At 36.7% G+C, this 18455-nt stretch overlaps 4 protein-coding genes across 5 annotated transcripts; 2 read left to right on the forward strand and 2 right to left on the reverse strand.

Annotated features, from left to right (window-relative positions):
• Window positions 1-1937: 1937 nt before the first annotated feature.
• On the reverse strand, window positions 1938-3842 carry LOC104811738 (1-aminocyclopropane-1-carboxylate synthase 7). The gene is made up of 3 exons (XM_010538552.2): window positions 3557-3842; window positions 3148-3443; window positions 1938-3049 (listed from the first exon to the last, which is right to left on the reverse strand). Exons 1-3 carry the CDS (start codon window positions 3734-3736, stop codon window positions 2194-2196), a joined length of 1332 nt encoding a protein of 443 aa, XP_010536854.1. The 5' UTR covers window positions 3737-3842; the 3' UTR covers window positions 1938-2193.
• Window positions 3843-10611: 6769 nt separating this feature from the next.
• On the forward strand, window positions 10612-14292 carry LOC104811740 (pollen-specific protein SF21-like). 2 transcript variants are annotated; one of them, XM_010538556.2, is made up of 11 exons: window positions 10612-10973; window positions 12144-12243; window positions 12365-12462; window positions 12546-12634; window positions 12749-12809; window positions 12897-12983; window positions 13080-13157; window positions 13256-13312; window positions 13403-13458; window positions 13562-13697; window positions 13791-14292. In XM_010538556.2, the coding sequence occupies exons 1-11, from the start codon at window positions 10914-10916 to the stop codon at window positions 14004-14006; spliced, it is 1038 nt and encodes a 345-aa protein (XP_010536858.1). In that variant the 5' UTR covers window positions 10612-10913; the 3' UTR covers window positions 14007-14292. The 2 variants fall into 2 exon arrangements, with proteins under 2 accessions (XP_010536858.1, XP_010536856.1); XM_010538554.1 differs by lacking the exon at window positions 10612-10973 and adding an exon at window positions 10998-12053.
• Window positions 14293-14447: 155 nt separating this feature from the next.
• On the forward strand, window positions 14448-16702 carry LOC104811739 (mitochondrial substrate carrier family protein P). The gene is made up of 7 exons (XM_010538553.1): window positions 14448-14783; window positions 15083-15168; window positions 15277-15484; window positions 15646-15775; window positions 15879-16063; window positions 16141-16263; window positions 16357-16702. The coding sequence occupies exons 1-7, from the start codon at window positions 14625-14627 to the stop codon at window positions 16477-16479; spliced, it is 1014 nt and encodes a 337-aa protein (XP_010536855.1). The 5' UTR covers window positions 14448-14624; the 3' UTR covers window positions 16480-16702.
• Window positions 16703-16765: 63 nt separating this feature from the next.
• Window positions 16766-18016, reverse strand: LOC104811741 (serine acetyltransferase 5). Its single transcript, XM_010538557.2, has 2 exons — window positions 17498-18016; window positions 16766-17401 (listed from the first exon to the last, which is right to left on the reverse strand). The coding sequence occupies exons 1-2, from the start codon at window positions 17915-17917 to the stop codon at window positions 16907-16909; spliced, it is 915 nt and encodes a 304-aa protein (XP_010536859.1). The 5' UTR covers window positions 17918-18016; the 3' UTR covers window positions 16766-16906.
• Window positions 18017-18455: the final 439 nt, after the last annotated feature.

Raw genomic sequence — 18455 nt, forward strand, 5'->3', positions numbered from 1 at the left:
ACTATACATTAATTACATATAGTAGTGGATCTACGATTTTTTTAATTGGAAATACGCTTGACAATTTGGTTAGAGGAATTTCCACGAATATATATATATATATAAATGATACCGATTGTGCTTGCCAAGTCAAATAAATATGGACGGGGATACATATGGACATATATGAAAAGTCAAAAAGTAATGGAGTATATACATAGACTTTGAGCGTGTAGGACAAAAAAAAACATTAAGCGTCAAATCGGTGATTAGTCAAATGGATTCTGCATGCTAAAGTCAAACAAGTTTCCTAAGTACAATTAGGTGAAGCTTTCGGAACCCTATATATATATATATATTATAACTTTCATTTTTGGCAGGATGTTAGTCAAGTGATTAAAATAATTATTCTTTTAGCTGTGTAAGTCTTGTATATATGTATAATCTAAAAATATTTATATTTCAGTCTATGTATGTCGTCCCAAAAGTGCATGGAATCATGGAATGATTGAAAAAACCGCAAGGAACTTATTACTTTCGAAATGAATTGCCATTTTTTTCTGTATAAAGTTTAGTCCGTATGAGTAAATTATACATGATATATATATAGGCATTATATCAAAAATACCCTTAAAATGCTACTTCTACTTCAACACATACCTTTGTGACCATGTGACCAATGTGACCGAAATATAGTGTGGTCACATATTGATCTCATTGTTCATAACGTTAAATTTATGATGTTTTAATCAAATGATTAGTAAGATATACAAGGTATAAACATAATGAATTAGTGTGATCACCATAAATTTAACGTTATAATCGATAAAAATCAAAATGTGACTATACTATATTTCGGTCACATTGGTCACATGTGACCAGGGTAGGTCTTGAAGTAGAAATAGCATTTTAAGGGTATTTTTGATAATGCCCCATATATATATATATATATATATATATATTAGGGTTCTTTTAGTTTAATCGACGAAGAGGTAAGACCCGACTTGGCCAATAAAAGGAAATATCACGGTGACCCTATCTTTGAAAATGAAATAAGTAATCGAGCAAAGAAAGAAAACCCGAGTTTGAAATGTCACAAGCTTATAAAGTATTTGAAAAAAACACCAAAGTCAATCTAATTATCTATTCGATGTCTATGATTCTGTTCTCTTTGTCCCATTTCAAACATTTGTTGAAATGTTTCGTTCTTTGCATGGATGCCAAAGGTCCTCTAACTTATGTTGGGTGTTTATAAAGTCAACACAAATTGGCATAGACGTGTACGTGTGTGTATATATATTAAGCGTCAAGAGCTTGTATTATTTTAGCATTCAATTACCCATTTGTCGAAACTATTATATATATAGTTTTGAGCAAATGGGAAAGTATATATATATATATATATATATATATATATATACATGTTTTCATCCGATTGATGTTGACAAGGGCATGTTTCATATTCAAATAAGCTACCGAACAAAAGGTTATCAATTTCGCATTGTTTAAGCTTTTAAATCACTCCATAAAACTTACTTAAGTAGATTCATATATTAATTTATATATAGGACAAGACGTTGTTTATCATCTTTCCCAATATATGCATGTGTGTTTTGTGAGTAACATGCCATCGCCTTATCTAGTTTCTCTTCTTGTTACCCGATCTCATCCGAGTCAAGAGAGTCGGTTTTGCTTTTATGCAACAATATATACATATATATATATATGTATATAAATTAAATCACACCGTACCGTGATGAAGAAATAGTGTGAAAAGGGAAGGAGAAAATAATAATGAATCCCTTTTCTTTTCTTGCTGGAGTTGTACGGTGACCAAGTCAAAAAGATACGACCACACAAACAACACGTCATAGAAATAACAATAACACTTTGACACATACATCAATATATATATATATATAACAACAAAAACATTACAAATCAACAACCTTCACCATTTAAAAAAAAAAGAGAGAGAAATAGCATTAACTTGCTTGTCTGAAAGCAAGAAAACAATCACATCACACACATATACGTGTGTATACAATAAAGTGACATATACATGATGTATATATATTTTCAAAACGAGAAACAAACCAAAACCCGTCACCAGAAATCGGGTTCCAGTGACTATGCTTCTCCCAAAAAAAAATTGAATTTTTTAATGAATAATGTGACCAGAAAATTTAATTTCACTCTTGATCGGTGTAATCGTTAGAACCTTCTCCGTTGGTCCATGAACTCTTGTATTCTCTTCAAAGCCACGTCCAGCGTCTTCTCACTCATGTTGGCAAAACAAACCCTAAACCAACCCGGTTCGGAGCAGTGACACGACGAACCGGGAGAGATATTAAGCTTCAATCCTTTCAAAATCACATCCCACAGATCCAATTCACCACCTTTTGTATTGTTCTTCAACAACGGACTCATATTCACCCAACAGAACAGCCCCGCGTTTCCATTCAAACACTCGATTCCGGCTTTCTTCAATCCCTCCACCATCATTTCGTACCGTGTCCTAAGCCTTTCTCGATTGATCCTCACGTACTTTTCGGCGAATTCCTCGTTCGACAACATGGACGCCAACATGTGTTGCGTCTGAGACGAGACGAGAGTGAAACTCGACATCCTTCTCGCTGTCCTAACGACGTTGTCGTTGTAAGAATATATAGTTCCTACTCGAAAACCTGGAAGACCCAGATCCTTAGAGAGGCTGTACACTATGTGGACACGTTCTCGGACCGACTCGTCCCGGTTCTCGATGATCTCGGTCACACTGGTGAATTCCTCGGCGTGAAAGACCGAGCCGGAATAGATTTCGTCCGAGACGAGGTGAATGTTCTTGCGGACGCAAAAGTCGAGGAGATTTTCAAGAACCTTCCTTTGGACCGTAGCTCCTAAAGGGTTGGAAGGGTTCGTTATGAGTACGCCTCGGACTCTAGTGTTCATGGCTCGTGCCTCCTCGAACGCTGATTCAAGCGCTTCTGGGGTTATCTGGAAATTGTTAGAGCTGTGGCAGTGGATCGGCATTATTCTCACTCCAGTTCTCCATCTCAAGTCTCTATCGAATCTGCAAAATATACAGCAAACAACACGACCATTATTATTTCTATACGTGCATGGAAGCTCTAATATATATATATATATATATATATATTGGTAACATACCCTGGGTAATAGGGCGTGGGGACGAGCAAAGCGTCGCCGGGATTGGCCAAAATGAACGTCAAGAGCTCGTTGGCTGCGGTGGCGCCGGCCGTGAGGACGATCCTCTCCGGATCGAATTTTACTCTCTTACCGCGAATCTGCTCCATGAAACTGGCCATGGCCTGTCTGAATGATTTCAGACCGTGATAGTCTTGAAACAAAGCGTTTTCACGGAACCCGTAAGATCCTTTTCCCCACGTCAGAGAACCTTCTGGATTCTTCTTCTCCAAGTAACCTTCCAACAGATCGAACGAAACCTGTTCCAACACACAAGAGTTATGACACGGACAACGTTAACTGTCACTGCCCTCTGTCCTGAAATCGATGATTATTCGATTTGGTTTCGAACGGGATGATAATTCTATTCTACCTGATTCTCCGCAAGACCCATCTGGATAACGCCGGAGGGGTTGTGAGATTCTTCGTACGGATCTTCGTCGTACGCTTTCCAGCCGGCGAAGTACGGAGAATCTTCTCCGTGAGTGTCGGAAACTGCCATTTTCGACAACTCCACCGATGAGTTGTTCGGTCTCTCGATAGGTGCGCCCATTTTTTTCAGACAGAGAGCCAAGTATCAAACCCTATTGTCTTCTTCTTCTCCGAGCAAGAATGATTTGCCCAGAGATATATGTATATGTGTATATATAGGTGGAGAGAGAGAGATATATAATTCTAGAGAGAGAGAGAGAGAGAATGGTGTTGTGGAGTGCAACTTTTGTGTCAAAGGCACGAAGTATATATAGCAGTCGTGACGGAGGGGAAAGTCTTTGACAATTTCGACTTGCACATTTTTATAATATACTTCCTTTTTTTTTCATTTATAATAAAGAACTGTAATGATTCTGATATTTATTAATGTAGTGGAAACCCCGTCAACTGGTTTTGCGGATGCGACATTACACAACTAACATACTCCAAATAAATCAATCCTAATAATTTCAATATTTTTACACCCCGTTTCATACACACACGCGCACAAACTATATATACATATATGCACGTGTGTATTGTATATTGGATATGCCCATGTAATATATAGTTTTTGTTTCATATACAACAAGTTATATTTGTAAATTGACTTTTTATTTACCGTACTCCCAACACTGGTATTTGGTTCTCTTCGGATATATAAATTTATTTGCATTTAATAAACATATTGTAGAAAAATAAATAAGCAGATAATAAAATTAATAACCTTGTGAGGAAATGATCGGAATTAAATATTTATTGGGCAACAGAAGAAAAAACTGGAAAAAAAAAAATAGGAACCAACATAAAATGATTGATTTGATGTTGTAAGCAAAATCAAATTTAGCCTTTTAGGAGGATCAGAGTTATCCCTTCGGACAACTGGGAGTTCGTGTCTTCTTCTGAAATATTTTCTTTTATTTTTTTTTAAATTTATAGACCAAAATACGGTGGTTGAATTCTGAATATGGGCGGAGTGGGTGGATCAGCATTCATATTAATACATTATAGTGATACATATACAAAACTATAATATATTGCAAATTAGTAAAAAAAATATTTTCGACGTATTATTGAATATATATACACACACAGGCACTAGTTTGTGTTTTCAAAGCGTTAATTATATCCCTATGAGGCATTAACATGCTTAATGGCGGTACGGTTTAATCGTAATTTTCGCTCTAAACATGCATCAACTTCTCTAATTATAAAATCGGAAAAACATGCACGAGCATTAAAACGAAAATTTATATTTTGAAATCAATAATGCTAAGGCATATACAACCACTTATGAGTGATATATAAAATATAATGTAGTTACATGTTTTTAAGCATTTACATGTTATTGGGAATAATATAAGTGCACATGACCCAATATGTCGTGGACGAGTGGTCAAAATATGGGTGACTTTCACCTTTAGATTGAGTGTTAGATTCCTGATTAGTGGAGAGAAAGGTAATTTTTGGGTTACGTAGTTTGTATACAAATGGTGTTCCCGTATCGAAGATTTACATAGTTAGCGCGTCCGAATGGTAGCAATTATATATATATATATATATATATAAGTGAACACACGATTGTTAAAATATATATATGTGTATATATATATATATATATTATGTTATGAAACAAAAGATCGAAAAAAGATATCGGGAGATCTAATAGTGGTTATAACTCCGATTATGTGACAAAGATTCCAATCATCATACAAGATTTCGATTCTGATACGTGAAAAATATGTTATCCATAGTATAACCAGTTATTTGAGAATCTACGTGTGACCCCACTAATTCTTTTGTGAAATTAAAATTAAAACATAACTGATTTGTATATGGACCAACATCATCAATTTCTCGCTTCATAAAGTTTGTGATATTTTTGGACCGGTAACGACGAGAATAATAGTAAATATACGTGAACCGTGTTGTTATATTCTAAAAATGATATTTATCTGATGTATATAACAAAAACACTGAATATAAAGTCAAAATATATTTTTTGAAATAATAAGTTTCAACTGATGAAGACGGCTGCTAATATATATATATATATATATGGGTCACACAACATGTACAATGTTGTCTTTTTTTTTTCAACATACGGTAGTAATTAACAATAATATGTACATGTGTGAAAAATATGTTTTGTTGAGTCTTGATGGACGTATTAAACATTGTCCGAGAATGTGAATATCGTTGATATATATGTTCTTAAAACCATTATAATTAACTTCAAAAAAAAATCTATATATTGATTTCAAACGTTTGACCACTTCTCGAATATTAGATACGTAGTAATTTCATTGAAAACAACATTCCAACTAAATAGATCGGTCCATATATGTGTATCCTTGGGGGATTTTATGTGAACCAAGGAATAAAATTGCTATATATATATATATATATATATATATATATATGTATGGTCATCATCATGGCCACATGTAATGGTTAAAGATTTTGTGCCAAGATTTTATGTCTATATGTTTGGACTATGAACAACTGACCAAGGGCACAAACCCGCGTTACACTAGGATAAATAATAATAATAAATTAATTAAAAAAATAAATCAATTTAATCACGAGATAAGGAGAATATATAACATCAGAATATTTACTTGCATGTATTCATGTGTGCGTTTACATGCATGAATGTACACATATTAATGAACAAGAAAATATAATTAATTTGATTAGCATGTGAATGGAGCGAGCCCCCACCAGCTTAAGATTCGGAGATCACTCCGTAGATTGCATCACAAATCACGGCATACAAAAGACCGAAATTAAACCAAGGTATATACAACTTTTATTTTGCATTAGTAAATATATATTGAACACATGAAATATTATACATATTAAAACCCAAACACACCATTACAATAAACTCGATTATACATGTATTTTCGACTGTTCTAATTATTTTCATCAATAAATGTGAATTTTCTTCTTTCCTCTGAAATTGGTTATGATGTGATTCGGATATATTCGAGTTATCTCGAGATAAAATCTACTAGGAGTATCAAACGAGTCAGCTCGTCTCGACTTGTGAAATTGTGATGAGTTGGCTCGTTTTGAGTTCGTTTTCAAAAAAAATCTTATCTCAATTTGATTTGCCACTTTTTCGAATTAAATGAGTCGATTGGCAAGTTAGAAATAAATATAATATATTATATTTATATTATGAAAAGTATCAAATAAAATAATATTTTAATATGAGCTCGACGAACAACGCGCGAGTCATGACGAGTTGACTCGTTACATCGATTTCTTCCAATACAATGCGATAGATTTGATAGAAAATCATGCTGGATTATGTTTTGTACCTACGGAGACAAATACGATTATATATATATATATATGTATATATACATAGCTGTGGCGGAACAGTCAATTAATGAATTGTTTTACATGGTGTGTACGATGTTCAATGGACATGGAATCAAACTTCGTCACATATTTTGATTCGCATAAAAGCATTAGGGTTTTCGCTATTTCTAAGCGTATAGGGCGAGTTTCCGTATCTTACAGACCAATCAACAATCATGGATGTATATCTTTTTAAATATATATATATATATATATATATATATCTTTTTAAATATATATATATATAATATATATATATATATATATATTATTCAATTTTCAGAAAACATGCAAGTTGGAATTATAACGTGAAAGTGAGTGGCGACTAATTATAAGGAGCTTCTAATCTAAAATACAAGACCGATCGACTTCAAACGCAATGATCATTCGCACATCGTTTAAGATCTTGGATATACATATATATGCAGTAAACGATAGGCGAATTGATACATGTATATGTAATACGTGTGTGTGTGTGTATATATATATATACCAATTTTGTTCCAGAACAATTAGTCGAATTTATGGTAATGCATGCCATTCATTAGTACTGATTAATTGGTCATTTAGACAGGGTTTCCAATAAATTAGGAATGTGGATATATTGTATTATACGCAATGGATATTAAAAAAACATTAAACAGTTGTATATACAACGAAAAAGAATATGATATGTCTTAATAAAAAATAATTTTTGTAATGTTTTATTTAAAAGATATAACTTTATTTAATGGATAATAATTTTAAGATATATATTTGAATGAAAAGATCTTGGATCTTGCTATATAAATCTCTTTATTTGTATAAATTAAATATACGTTTATATATATATATATCATATTACCACATGTGTTAGAATAAGATTATAACAAATATTTAAATGGATGCAAAAGATAATATATATAATATAATACAATATAATATAATTAATTTGGAATATTACAATTTAAATCTAGAACTTCTAAATAGTTCTATTGATGAGATAAGTACGATTGAATTGAAAATATTTTCTATTGGTGTGTGCCGTGGAATCTAAAATACATTAAAAACTTATTCTCGTAGACCTTTTTAAAGTTAAAATTATATCTAAAATAATGCTATAATTATGATATAGATGCGCTACGAAGTTGCATTTAGAGACACGCAATATTGGAATCATGCATTTTTTTGAAAAATATATTTAACTGAAATCATACAATTGAAAAGGCAAAAATAGAGCCGAAGGGGCAATCACGCATAATCATTGTGGACCAACTAAAGTGAGAAAATGATTTTGGTGATGATTTGATTTATAGAAAGTGATAAAAAAAAAAAAGGGTTACGATAAAATTCATATCTTCAATGCCGCAACATTTAGCCAATCATAATTTGCCACGTCAGATGCCATATGTCAGAGAGGCATTAACTAACTCAGCATCTTGTTTTGGGAAGTCCGAACTCCGACGTGGTCCGTAATCGTATCCTACCTCCAACCTAACCTTCTTCTCGTGGATCCTTTTATTTTTATTTGTTGGCGTTAACGACAAAGTAACCATGGAGAAAAATGTGAATCCAAATTCATATAACATATTTAAAACATATTATTTTGAGATGGAAATAAATATATATATTCTTTATTCCTACAATATATATTTTTGGCAAACTCCAATATTCACTTGATGTAATCTGTGGGTACTTACTCATTCGAGTTATTTATATTGTTCGATATTTGCACTGAATTCGAAAATTGTCGAACATCTCTCTCTCTCTATATATTTATTAGATATCATATATTCGGTTGCTCGTGACACTTTTTTTTTTGGTTATATATTTACGTTGATAATATATGTTACTCATACGCACTTGTATAATATTCACGAAGCCAAAACTTGCCTTTCCGCATCTTTTAGAGATCTTTTACGCAAACATAACAATTTGTGTGAATAATGACACGTACGCAAAAAAATGAATGGATGAATATTTATACAAATGTTGTATATTAATATAAAGTCTGTTTCAATTATCAACTTTAAATCGCAAAAAATATTATAATGTTCAATACATTATGAAAATTTGATCCATGTCGACGTTAATTGGGATAAGGTTTTAAATCATTAACGTATTTTTGTATAGTTTAACTTTAAAATATTACCCTTTTTATCCAATCAATAATATCAATAATATTTTTTCCAGTTGGTTGCCAACCGAGCTTGCAACAATTTCACTATCTCTTCCACACTAGCCATGTCAAAAGATAAACTACGTAATCTACACGTTAATATATATATATATATATATATATATATATATATATATTAGAGATTTAAATATAATATTAAAAATATTCCCATTGTATTAATTAATTATAGGAATTTTCTATTTTAGAAGCAAATACTGAGCTTAATCAGTATCATTGAAACAACTCTGGTCCCCAATCACTGAGGCAACTTCAGTTCGAACTATGTTGCAATGACAATTGTGTTTTTAAATATAACCATGAAATCAAATCAAAATTACGTTGTGTAAAATATATGTGAGATCGCGATCAAAACATGATTTATATATATAATCAAATCGGAGGAAATTGATTTTTTAACAAAGTAAATCAAGAACATACGAGTACCTCGAAATTCAAACACACATGGAGCAGTATGACAACTTGTAATAATATCTTATGATAAAAAAAAAATAAATAAATGTTAAGATGTTCCATCATCATAAAAAAAATGATTTCGATATATATGAAGCTTTAGTTTCGGACATGAGAGGTGAATTATCAGCCAACAACATAGCTTCCACGTGGACACTGATTTCCATGCCTTGAATCCATAAATCTAAAATAAAAACACATGCATAAGAAAATGGTCATATATATATATATATATATAAGAATTACGCGTATATATACAATTATACGTACCTACTCATATGCGAGTCTTTCTGCAGATGAAGCATGGGGTGGATCCATTCACAATTATTGCCTCGTGTGTAACTATTTTCTAGTGCTCAAGTTGCCTCATAAATCTTTTGGCATTCTATTTAAATATATATTTTTTCCGATTTTCTGTATATTGTTTTTTTTACTCAATTTTGGTTTTGCTAAAGTCACTATATATATGTACAGAATTAGGGTGGACCTAATAAATTATTATTGGAAATTAATAAAACGAATAAAAAAATATTTATTAATGTTAATAATTTAGATGGTCCATGTCATTATTATTATTTTTTCTATGGACCGACTAGAGATGAGAGATGGACCTATAAAACTTCACATAGGTCTACGATAAAGATAAATGGGCTTCCAATGGATACGTCCAATTCATATGGGCTCAAAAGAGGCCCAAATGTGACCCATTATTATGAATCATGACCGTTTATGTGTGTGTATATATAATTATATATTTTACTAATAAAGTTAAAATGTAATTTTGCGTAAAAATTTTACTTTAATATATGGCGAGATATAAATATACTTTTCAATACAGGAATGTTGGAATCGGTTAAATATATTTTAGTAAACATAAATATACTTCCGTAATTTCTTTTTTTTTTAACCAAAAAATATATTCTTCCCTGGTTTCTTCAAAACACAACGGGACACGGGGACAGAAAGGATCATATTTTGGACCTTTGACCACGAGTCCGTTCGCGAGTCACGTTACGGCTCCCGGCGTCTGTGGAGAAAACACCGGAGAGAGAGAGAGAGAGAGAGAGAGAGAGAACAAAAATCAGTTCCTTTTCCAGATAGGTCTTAGGAGAGAGAGAATTATCGGGAGAGGGAATCGCTTTGTATTAAAGCCAAGAAAAGCGAAATTTTTAGAGGGAGGAGAGAGAGAGAGGCCTTCGGAATCGGCGGTGCCAAAGCAACTGCGACGCCGGCGGAAGCGGAGGAGCTGGCGTTGTCGATGGCGGAGTCAAACGGTGCCGTTTCCGTCGACGCCGAGACGATCTATCTCGGCGGCAAGGTTCAGTCTTTTTAACTTCCCATTCCCTTTTCTCTATGTGGGTATCCGAAATTCGTCGGCTTTTTGCAAATATATGATACATGTTTATGGAATTTGGATATGATGCAAGTTCTGATTTCTTGTTTTCCCTAACTCGGGTTTCTGCTAAAAAAATGCTTAAGCAATTAGGGGAAATGTATGATTGGGTATTTGGTTTAGTGTTTGTCTGAACCAGAGGACAATGGATCTCCTTCCTTGGTTTCTTGAATTAGTTATGTGGAAGAAACGTTGGGTTTGTTGTTATGGTTGCTGTTCTAGCTGGGTTTAATTGGTTTCATTCATCTGTGCTTGTGAATACACATTTTCTCCGTTTCTTTACCAGGATGTTTATCTCAATTTACTGCAGTATAATCATGCAACCCATATTATTGTAGGGATTCATATGATTAAAAAGTCGTCTCCTTTAATTATCTAGATCTTCTGCAGATTGCAGAAACTCCCCTTTCCAGTTTTATGGTAGCTTCAATTTCGAATCTTCCATTTTTCTACTTCTCTTCTTCAAGCATCTTTCTTTTTAGTGGCGCTGTGGCAGATGATTCTGTCCCCAAATTGTCAGTTGATCAGGTTTAGAGAACGACATGTGAAAACCAATCAACTATGTGGGGATAATTCTTCTATGTTCTCGGGGGATATCTTCTCTGTATTCCTCATTCTTGTCTTATTGCCTTTTGATTCTATGTCAAATGTCCAGCTGTTTTTGTCTACTTTTAACCCTTTGTTTACAGGGCAATAAAATCTCACGAAATCAATATGTTTTTCTTCCTTTTTAATAACTGATATTCCATTTCCAAGCCGCTCTTTTGCACTGTCATTACTTTTTTTTTTAAAATTAAAAAACATAATGATTGGAATTAGGCTATTCTTTTGTTAGATTGATTACAGTAGAAGCTGCACATGGGAAGCCTGAAACTAGGAATTATTTTCTTAATTTCTTTCTTTTTCCATTCCACCAAAAGCAAGTTGTCATATACAGAGACAACTGAAACAGAGATTTGTGTGACTGAAGATAAACACATGAATAAGAAATTGGAAAATACTGTGGTATGGAGACAAGTAAATCTAGCAGTTTCAGCGTTTTCTTGTTAGTTGGTCTGTTTTTGTTACTGAAACTTGCTTCTTTCTTGTTTTCAGGAGCATCATGTGAACACAGGCTTTGGTCTTGTGTCTGTCATTGTCTGTGGAGACCGAGAGAAGCCGGCATTGATCACCTATCCCGATTTGGCCCTAAATCGTAAGTGTAAATACACCTTCATTGTTTTTTTCATTGTTTTTTTTTTCTGATTAATGCATGACTAAACTACAATGTATTTCGTTTCTTTGGCAAGTTCTTATGTTTCTTGCTTCTTGTCCAGACATGTCATGTTTCCAAGGATTATTCTTCTGCCCTGAAGCTGCTTCCTTGCTGCTACATAACTTCTGCATTTACCATATCAGTCCACCCGGGCATGAGGTCCGTATTTGGTTACCATTTTGAAACGGGTTTGATCTTTTTTATATTATTATTTCTGGGGTTTTCACGAAGAGCTCTTGCAGTTGGGAGCTGCTCCGATTTGTCCTAATGATTCCGTGCCATCTGCTGAAGGTTTAGCAGATCAGATCCTTGAAGTTCTCAACTATTTCGGGTAATGATGAAGCCTTATCTCTCGCTTCATGAAGTTTCAACCGAAAAGTTGTTCTGTCAGATCCTTGTATAGATAATATTGTCACGCTAACACTGCATATGCTTTCTTGTCCAGCCTTGGGGTAGTGATGTGTATGGGAGTGACTGCAGGAGCTTACATCCTCACCTTATTCGCTGTATGTTCCATTTCTTCATGATCTATCAAATTCAATTCATTTGTTCCGACAAATGGTATGTTTATCTGTTACAGTTGGAATTTACAGATGAAATACAGGGAACGGGTTCTTGGTTTGATACTTGTCTCACCTGTATGCAAGGCTCCGTCTTGGTCTGAATGGTTCTATAACAAGGTTCTTCTTTTGAAACTGTATCTAACTTCACAATCCGACACCATTGTTTTACTTTTACCCTTCCAGCCGACAGCTTTTCCGTTATATCTCTCATAGGTCGCCTCAAACTTGTTATATTTCTACGGTATGTGTGGAGTGGTGAAAGAATTTCTGCTTCAGAGATACTTCAGTAAGGTATTAATGTAGTACCCGTTGCACTATATCTGTATTTGTGCTAGTCTCTTCCATCTAAAGTTTAAATCTTTTCAACATTTCTTCTATTTTTGCGCCAGGAAGTCCGTGGTAACATGGAGGTTCCCGAGTCAGATATAGTGCAAGCATGCAGAAGAGTCGGTTTTTCTCCCATGTTTTTAGTACTCCATTTCTCTTGAAGATGCATCTTTATAATGCGTCCTGACTATGTGTTGGTCATGTTTCAGCTGCTTGATGAGAGGCAAAGCATAAACATCATGCGGTTTCTGCACGCGATTGATCGGTAGGTGCTAGGACTGAACCTTTTTCTTATGTGTTAGTCTTGGTTCTGTCATATGATTCTTTTGTCTTAATCTTTTTGTGAAAAACGACACGCGGCCATGCAGGAGACCAGACATCACGAGCGGACTGAAGAAACTAAAATGCAGGACTCTGGTATTCATCGGGGATCAATCTCCGTTCTACTCAGAAGCTGTTCATATGGCCGCCAATTTGGACAGGAGATATTGTGCCTTGGTCGAGGTTGAACGCCGCAACCGTTCACCCACAAAACATCTAATTTCACACTCGGGTTTCCTTCTTTTTTTGGCTGATGAAGATTGTTTTTTTTTTCAGGTTCAGGCATGTGGATCAATGGTGACAGAAGAGCAACCACATGCAATGCTGATACCAATGGAGTATTTCTTGATGGGGTATGGGTTATATAGACCGAGCTGTCTCACAGAAAGCCCCAGAAGCCCTCTTTGCCATTCTTGCATCTCCCCTGAGCTCCTCTCTCCTGAGAGCATGGGATTGAAGCTTAAGCCTATCAAAACCCGGGTTTCGGCTTAGTTGTTTGTTCTTTTGGTTTGATCCCAGTTTTCTGAATTCTTTCTAATCATTCTGTTCTTCATCTGTTTCTGATTCTCTGGGCATCATTTCTTAGGTCCTGTAGATAAAAGTGGTTAGGGAAAAAGCACATTCTTTTGTAGTCAGCCGTGAGAAAGGAGTCTTCTTTTTTGTTTAAGTGTTGGTGCTGTTTTATTTGTATGTGTAAATGTTCATGTAACATGTGATTCGTTATGTACTTCAAGTGAATGACATACATTTAATAATAAGTAAGTGGAATTCATATGAATCTGATGCTTTTCCCATATTTTAGTTTTCTTTTCAGTTTCCTTTGTAACTGTGTTCTAGTTTTATAATGGCAGAAGCAGAGAGAGCCAAAAGATTCGATTCGAAGGGCTTACCAGTTGTTGAAACCTTAGCTTGTACGAGAAGGTCCGAATCAGAAGCCAAACCTAAAGAAGAGAACCCAAGTTGATCGTCAAAAGCTTCTAACTTGCGCATTTAAACCTTATTTTCAGTTCCCTTTTTTGAAATTTCTTCTGCGAACATTCAACTTTCAGAAATAATATTCGGTAGGATATTATTCAACCGTCTCTCTCCCTCTGTCTCTCTGCCTCTTCCATGGCGGAGGACGGAGAGAAGAGCAGGACGGGTGTTCACTCGGGCGGAGTCGTTGACTCGATGCCCTTGTTCGTGAAGGAGCTTATTGCCGGCGGCGTCGCCGGAGGTATTGCGAAGACCGCCGTTGCTCCTCTCGAGCGTGTTAAGATCCTGTTCCAGGTACGCTTGTTTCTGGGTACTGTCTTGTTCTTTCAAAAGCGTGGAACTTTGATCCAATTTTTGGGCTTTTCTCTGGGTTAGGGTTTTTTCCTGATTCGGCGATTGGGCTTTAGATAAATTTGCAGTTCCTGGTGATTTGGGATCGAAACCGTTTGTTGCACAGAGAACTCTGGTTTGTTGTTGTTGTCTGCTTAATCGTTAATCCAAAACCACATCGACTCTGATCGATTGGCATGGAAAACCGTAGAGAAACCCTTTTTGCTATTCAGCTTACAGTTTCTTACATTGATCATTTTCAGACCAGAAGAGATGAGTTTAGAACCATAGGGCTTATAGGATCCATCAAGAAGATAGCCAACACGGAAGGGTTCATGGGTTTCTACAGGTAAGTCCTCTGAGATCATACTCAACTAGTTTTGAGCTCAGAGAAAGAATTTTTTGTGCACTTTTTTTCTTTGTTCATCCTTTGAGTTTTTGGTTTTCTTCTGATAAGAGGGAATGGCGCAAGTGTAGCTCGGATTGTTCCATATGCAGCCCTTCACTACATGGCGTATGAGGAATATCGTAGATGGATCATCTTTGGTTTTCCTGAAACAACCCGAGGCCCTCTTCTTGATCTCGTGGCTGGATCATTCGCTGGAGGCACCGCGGTTCTCTTCACCTATCCTCTTGATCTTGTCAGGACGAAATTGGCGTATCAGGTAGCGTTTCTTAACTGAAACAAAACCAGACATTACCACCTCTTCCATGTTCAAGTGTTGTCTGGTGAAGACATAGAAAGAAACCGAATCTCTTACATTACCTCCGTCGATTGAGAAACCAAAGCGAGCGAGAGAGCTCATGGGGACTTCAAACAGTGCAGGTTGTTAGTTCAACAAAGGTGCAAGCTAAAGGGGTAATTCCGATAGAACAGATGCTCTACAGAGGAATTCTTGATTGTTTCTCGAAGACATACAGAGAATCTGGATTGCGAGGCTTGTATCGTGGTGCTGGTACGTATGTATATATGTATATGTGTGTGGATGGATACATATGATAATGACACTGTCATATCGATTTTTCTGCCAAGACTAAGAAGATTGTTTTTGTGATAAGCTCCTTCACTGTATGGTATCTTCCCATACGCTGGTTTGAAGTTCTACTTCTACGAGGAGATGAAACGGCATGTTCCCATAGACCATAGGAAAGATATTTCTGTGAAACTCATCTGTGGATCAATTGCTGGGTTGATCGGACAGACCTTAACATACCCTCTTGATGTTGTCAGGAGACAAATGCAGGTGAGTTGCCCTGTTCTTGGACCCTTCTTCTTCATCTTTCAAGTAACTGAAGAAAAAAAAACCTAATGTCCACGCAGGTGGAAAGACTATCTGCTGCTGGTAGTCAAGACACAAGAGGAACAATGCAAACCCTTGTTAATATTGCTAAAGACCAAGGGTGGAAGCAGCTGTTCTCTGGCCTTAGCATCAATTACTTGAAGGCATGGCAATAAACTTCTTCTTGACTTGTCTTTTTGTTTACAGGGAGGGTTTGTCTGAGATTATGAACTCTTTTCTCTTCTGGGTTTTCCCAGGTTGTCCCGTCCGTGGCAATTGGATTCACGGTTTATGATGTCATGAAGTCATCTCTAAGAGTCCCGTCTCGAGAAGAAACCGAGACAGAGGTCATGACCCGGAAAAGAAACGTTCTTACCTGAATGTAAGATCTGTTGGATTACTTATTCTTATTCATTCCGTGTACGATCTCTCTATGATATTCGAGATTGTACACTCCACATTTCTTAGCAATTAGGTTGCATTCCTCTAAATAAAGATTGATGGGTAGGGGAAGAGGGCTTACACTGAAGCAGTGTAAGATGAAGTTCAGAACTTTATGTATATACTGAGTTTGAGCAATAAGAAGAAGCTCTTCCAGGTTCATGGTGGGTTTCCTCCTTTGTTTACGTTCTTCATTTCATTCCGACATCTCATCGAACACGAATCAGCGGAGGAACACTATTTCTTGTAGAATGCAAATACAGATGGTGCCCGTTACAGTTACAGTTCCAGTTCCATGGCTCAAATCCGCAATCCACAGTGAAAAAAGGTTTATACTTTCTGAGGCAGAGAGACGAAATCAGAGACTCAGATTATGTAATCTGACCATTCGGAGATGAAGGAGGTGTGATCCATGTTCTCGCCGGGACATTCCTCGTTGTGCACCGTCGGCTTCTCCTTCCCTCCGACGAGCCTCGCCGGGTTCCCAACCGCCGTCGTCCTCGGCGGCACGTCGATCAGCACCACCGACCCCGCGCCGATCTTTGCACCGGCCCCGATCTTCACGTTCCCGAGGATGGTTGCTCCGGCTCCGATCAGGACTCCATCGCCGATCTTCGGGTGCCTGTCACCGCACGCCTTGCCGGTTCCGCCGAGCGTCACGTGGTGGAGGATGGAGACGTTGTTTCCCACCACCGCCGTCTCTCCGATCACAACTCCGGTGGCGTGGTCGAGGAGTACCCCCTTCCCGATCTTCGCCGCCGGGTGGATATCGACGGAGAACACGTCGGAGATCCGCGACTGAAGAGCCAGAGCCAGTGGCTTCCGCGACTGCGTCCACAGCTTATGCGCGACCCGATGCGCCTGAGATTCAAAAAAAAATTCAAAAATATCCCCCAAAAAAAAAAAGAAAATCTGAAACGCAAACGATCGAAACAGAACCGGACGATGCAGACCCACCTGAATGGCCAAGAAACCTTTGTAGTTCAGGAGGCAATGAGAGAAGGAGACACACGCCGGGTCACGGACGCGAACGGCGCGAAGATCGGCAACGGTGGCGGCGCTCAGAGAGGGATCGGACGAGAAGGTGTTGAGGAAGAGATCGTAGAGAAGAGTGGAGAGAAGCGTGGAGGAGCAGAGCTTGTTCCCGAGATGGAACGACAGGGACCTCTCGAGCGACGAGTGGGAGAGAATCGTCGAGTAGAGGTAGCTCGCGAGCGCGGGCTCCGCCTCCGCGTCGCGGCGAGCCTCCGCCTTGATCTGCGTCCACAATCCCGCCGCCTCCGCCTCGGCCAACGCGGCCGCGGACGCTGCTTCGACGTCGGAAAACTGCTGATCCTTCGTCGGATTCGTCTGATGCATTTCTCCGGCCGGCGACATTTTCGTAGTGGATGATCGGACTGTCAATTTCGCGGCGGCGATCAGAAGCCGACTGTTCCACCAACCTGTGAACAATACAATGTTGAAGGCGTTGCCTTTCGATTCTCTTAAGTCCAGAAAAATCAGGATAAAAGTGTGCCACGTGGCGTGATAATAAAGAAACGAAATCGACACCGTTGGTTTTGCTTACTTTTAACGTTATTGATGTTGACTAAAATATTAACCGTTGGATTAATTTTATCCAGTGCGATCTGCTTCCTAGATCGACGGTCAATAAGCTGCCGCCGAATTCCAGAGAATCCAAAGAAGTATTATTATAAAGAGGCAGAAAAGGTTGATGCCCAAAAAATTAGTTTTAAAATCACGTGTGGGAATTTGATTCTATAAACAATTCAGACCGAAAAGGTTTTAAAAAAAAAATTATGGTATAACACAGTACAGAATATCGGGTAGGTTCATTCATCATTATAAAAATGCAATATATGTATAAATTATAACGAAAGAATTGAATTGATATTCCCTTTTTTTTTATATCATA

The sequence above is a fragment of the Tarenaya hassleriana genome, unplaced genomic scaffold, assembly GCF_000463585.1.
Source record: "Tarenaya hassleriana unplaced genomic scaffold, ASM46358v1 Cleome2, whole genome shotgun sequence".
Lineage (NCBI taxonomy): Eukaryota > Viridiplantae > Streptophyta > Magnoliopsida > Brassicales > Cleomaceae > Tarenaya > Tarenaya hassleriana.

Bases quoted from the DNA above. Each gene is read 5' to 3' on its own strand.
- LOC104811741 (XM_010538557.2), bottom strand. From the start codon at position 17,917: ATGTCGCCGGCCGGAGAAATGCATCAGACGAATCCGACGAAGGATCAG. The intron at 17,402-17,497 runs GTGGGTCTGCAT...TTTGAATCTCAG, and splicing joins AAGGTTTCTTGGCCATTCAG to GCGCATCGGGTCGCGCATAA.
- LOC104811738 (XM_010538552.2), bottom strand. From the start codon at position 3,736: ATGGGCGCACCTATCGAGAGACCGAACAACTCATCGGTGGAGTTGTCG. The intron at 3,444-3,556 runs GTAGAATAGAAT...GTGTTGGAACAG, and splicing joins TGGGTCTTGCGGAGAATCAG to GTTTCGTTCGATCTGTTGGA. The intron at 3,050-3,147 runs GTATGTTACCAA...TATATTTTGCAG, and splicing joins CCCACGCCCTATTACCCAGG to ATTCGATAGAGACTTGAGAT.
- LOC104811740 (XM_010538554.1), top strand. From the start codon at position 11,907: ATGGGAAGCCTGAAACTAGGAATTATTTTCTTAATTTCTTTCTTTTTC. The intron at 12,054-12,143 runs GTATGGAGACAA...TCTTGTTTTCAG, and splicing joins AGAAATTGGAAAATACTGTG to GAGCATCATGTGAACACAGG. The intron at 13,698-13,790 runs GTTGAACGCCGC...TTTTTTTTTCAG, and splicing joins GATATTGTGCCTTGGTCGAG to GTTCAGGCATGTGGATCAAT.
- LOC104811739 (XM_010538553.1), top strand. From the start codon at position 14,625: ATGGCGGAGGACGGAGAGAAGAGCAGGACGGGTGTTCACTCGGGCGGA. The intron at 15,485-15,645 runs GTAGCGTTTCTT...CAAACAGTGCAG, and splicing joins GGACGAAATTGGCGTATCAG to GTTGTTAGTTCAACAAAGGT. The intron at 15,776-15,878 runs GTACGTATGTAT...TTTTGTGATAAG, and splicing joins AGGCTTGTATCGTGGTGCTG to CTCCTTCACTGTATGGTATC.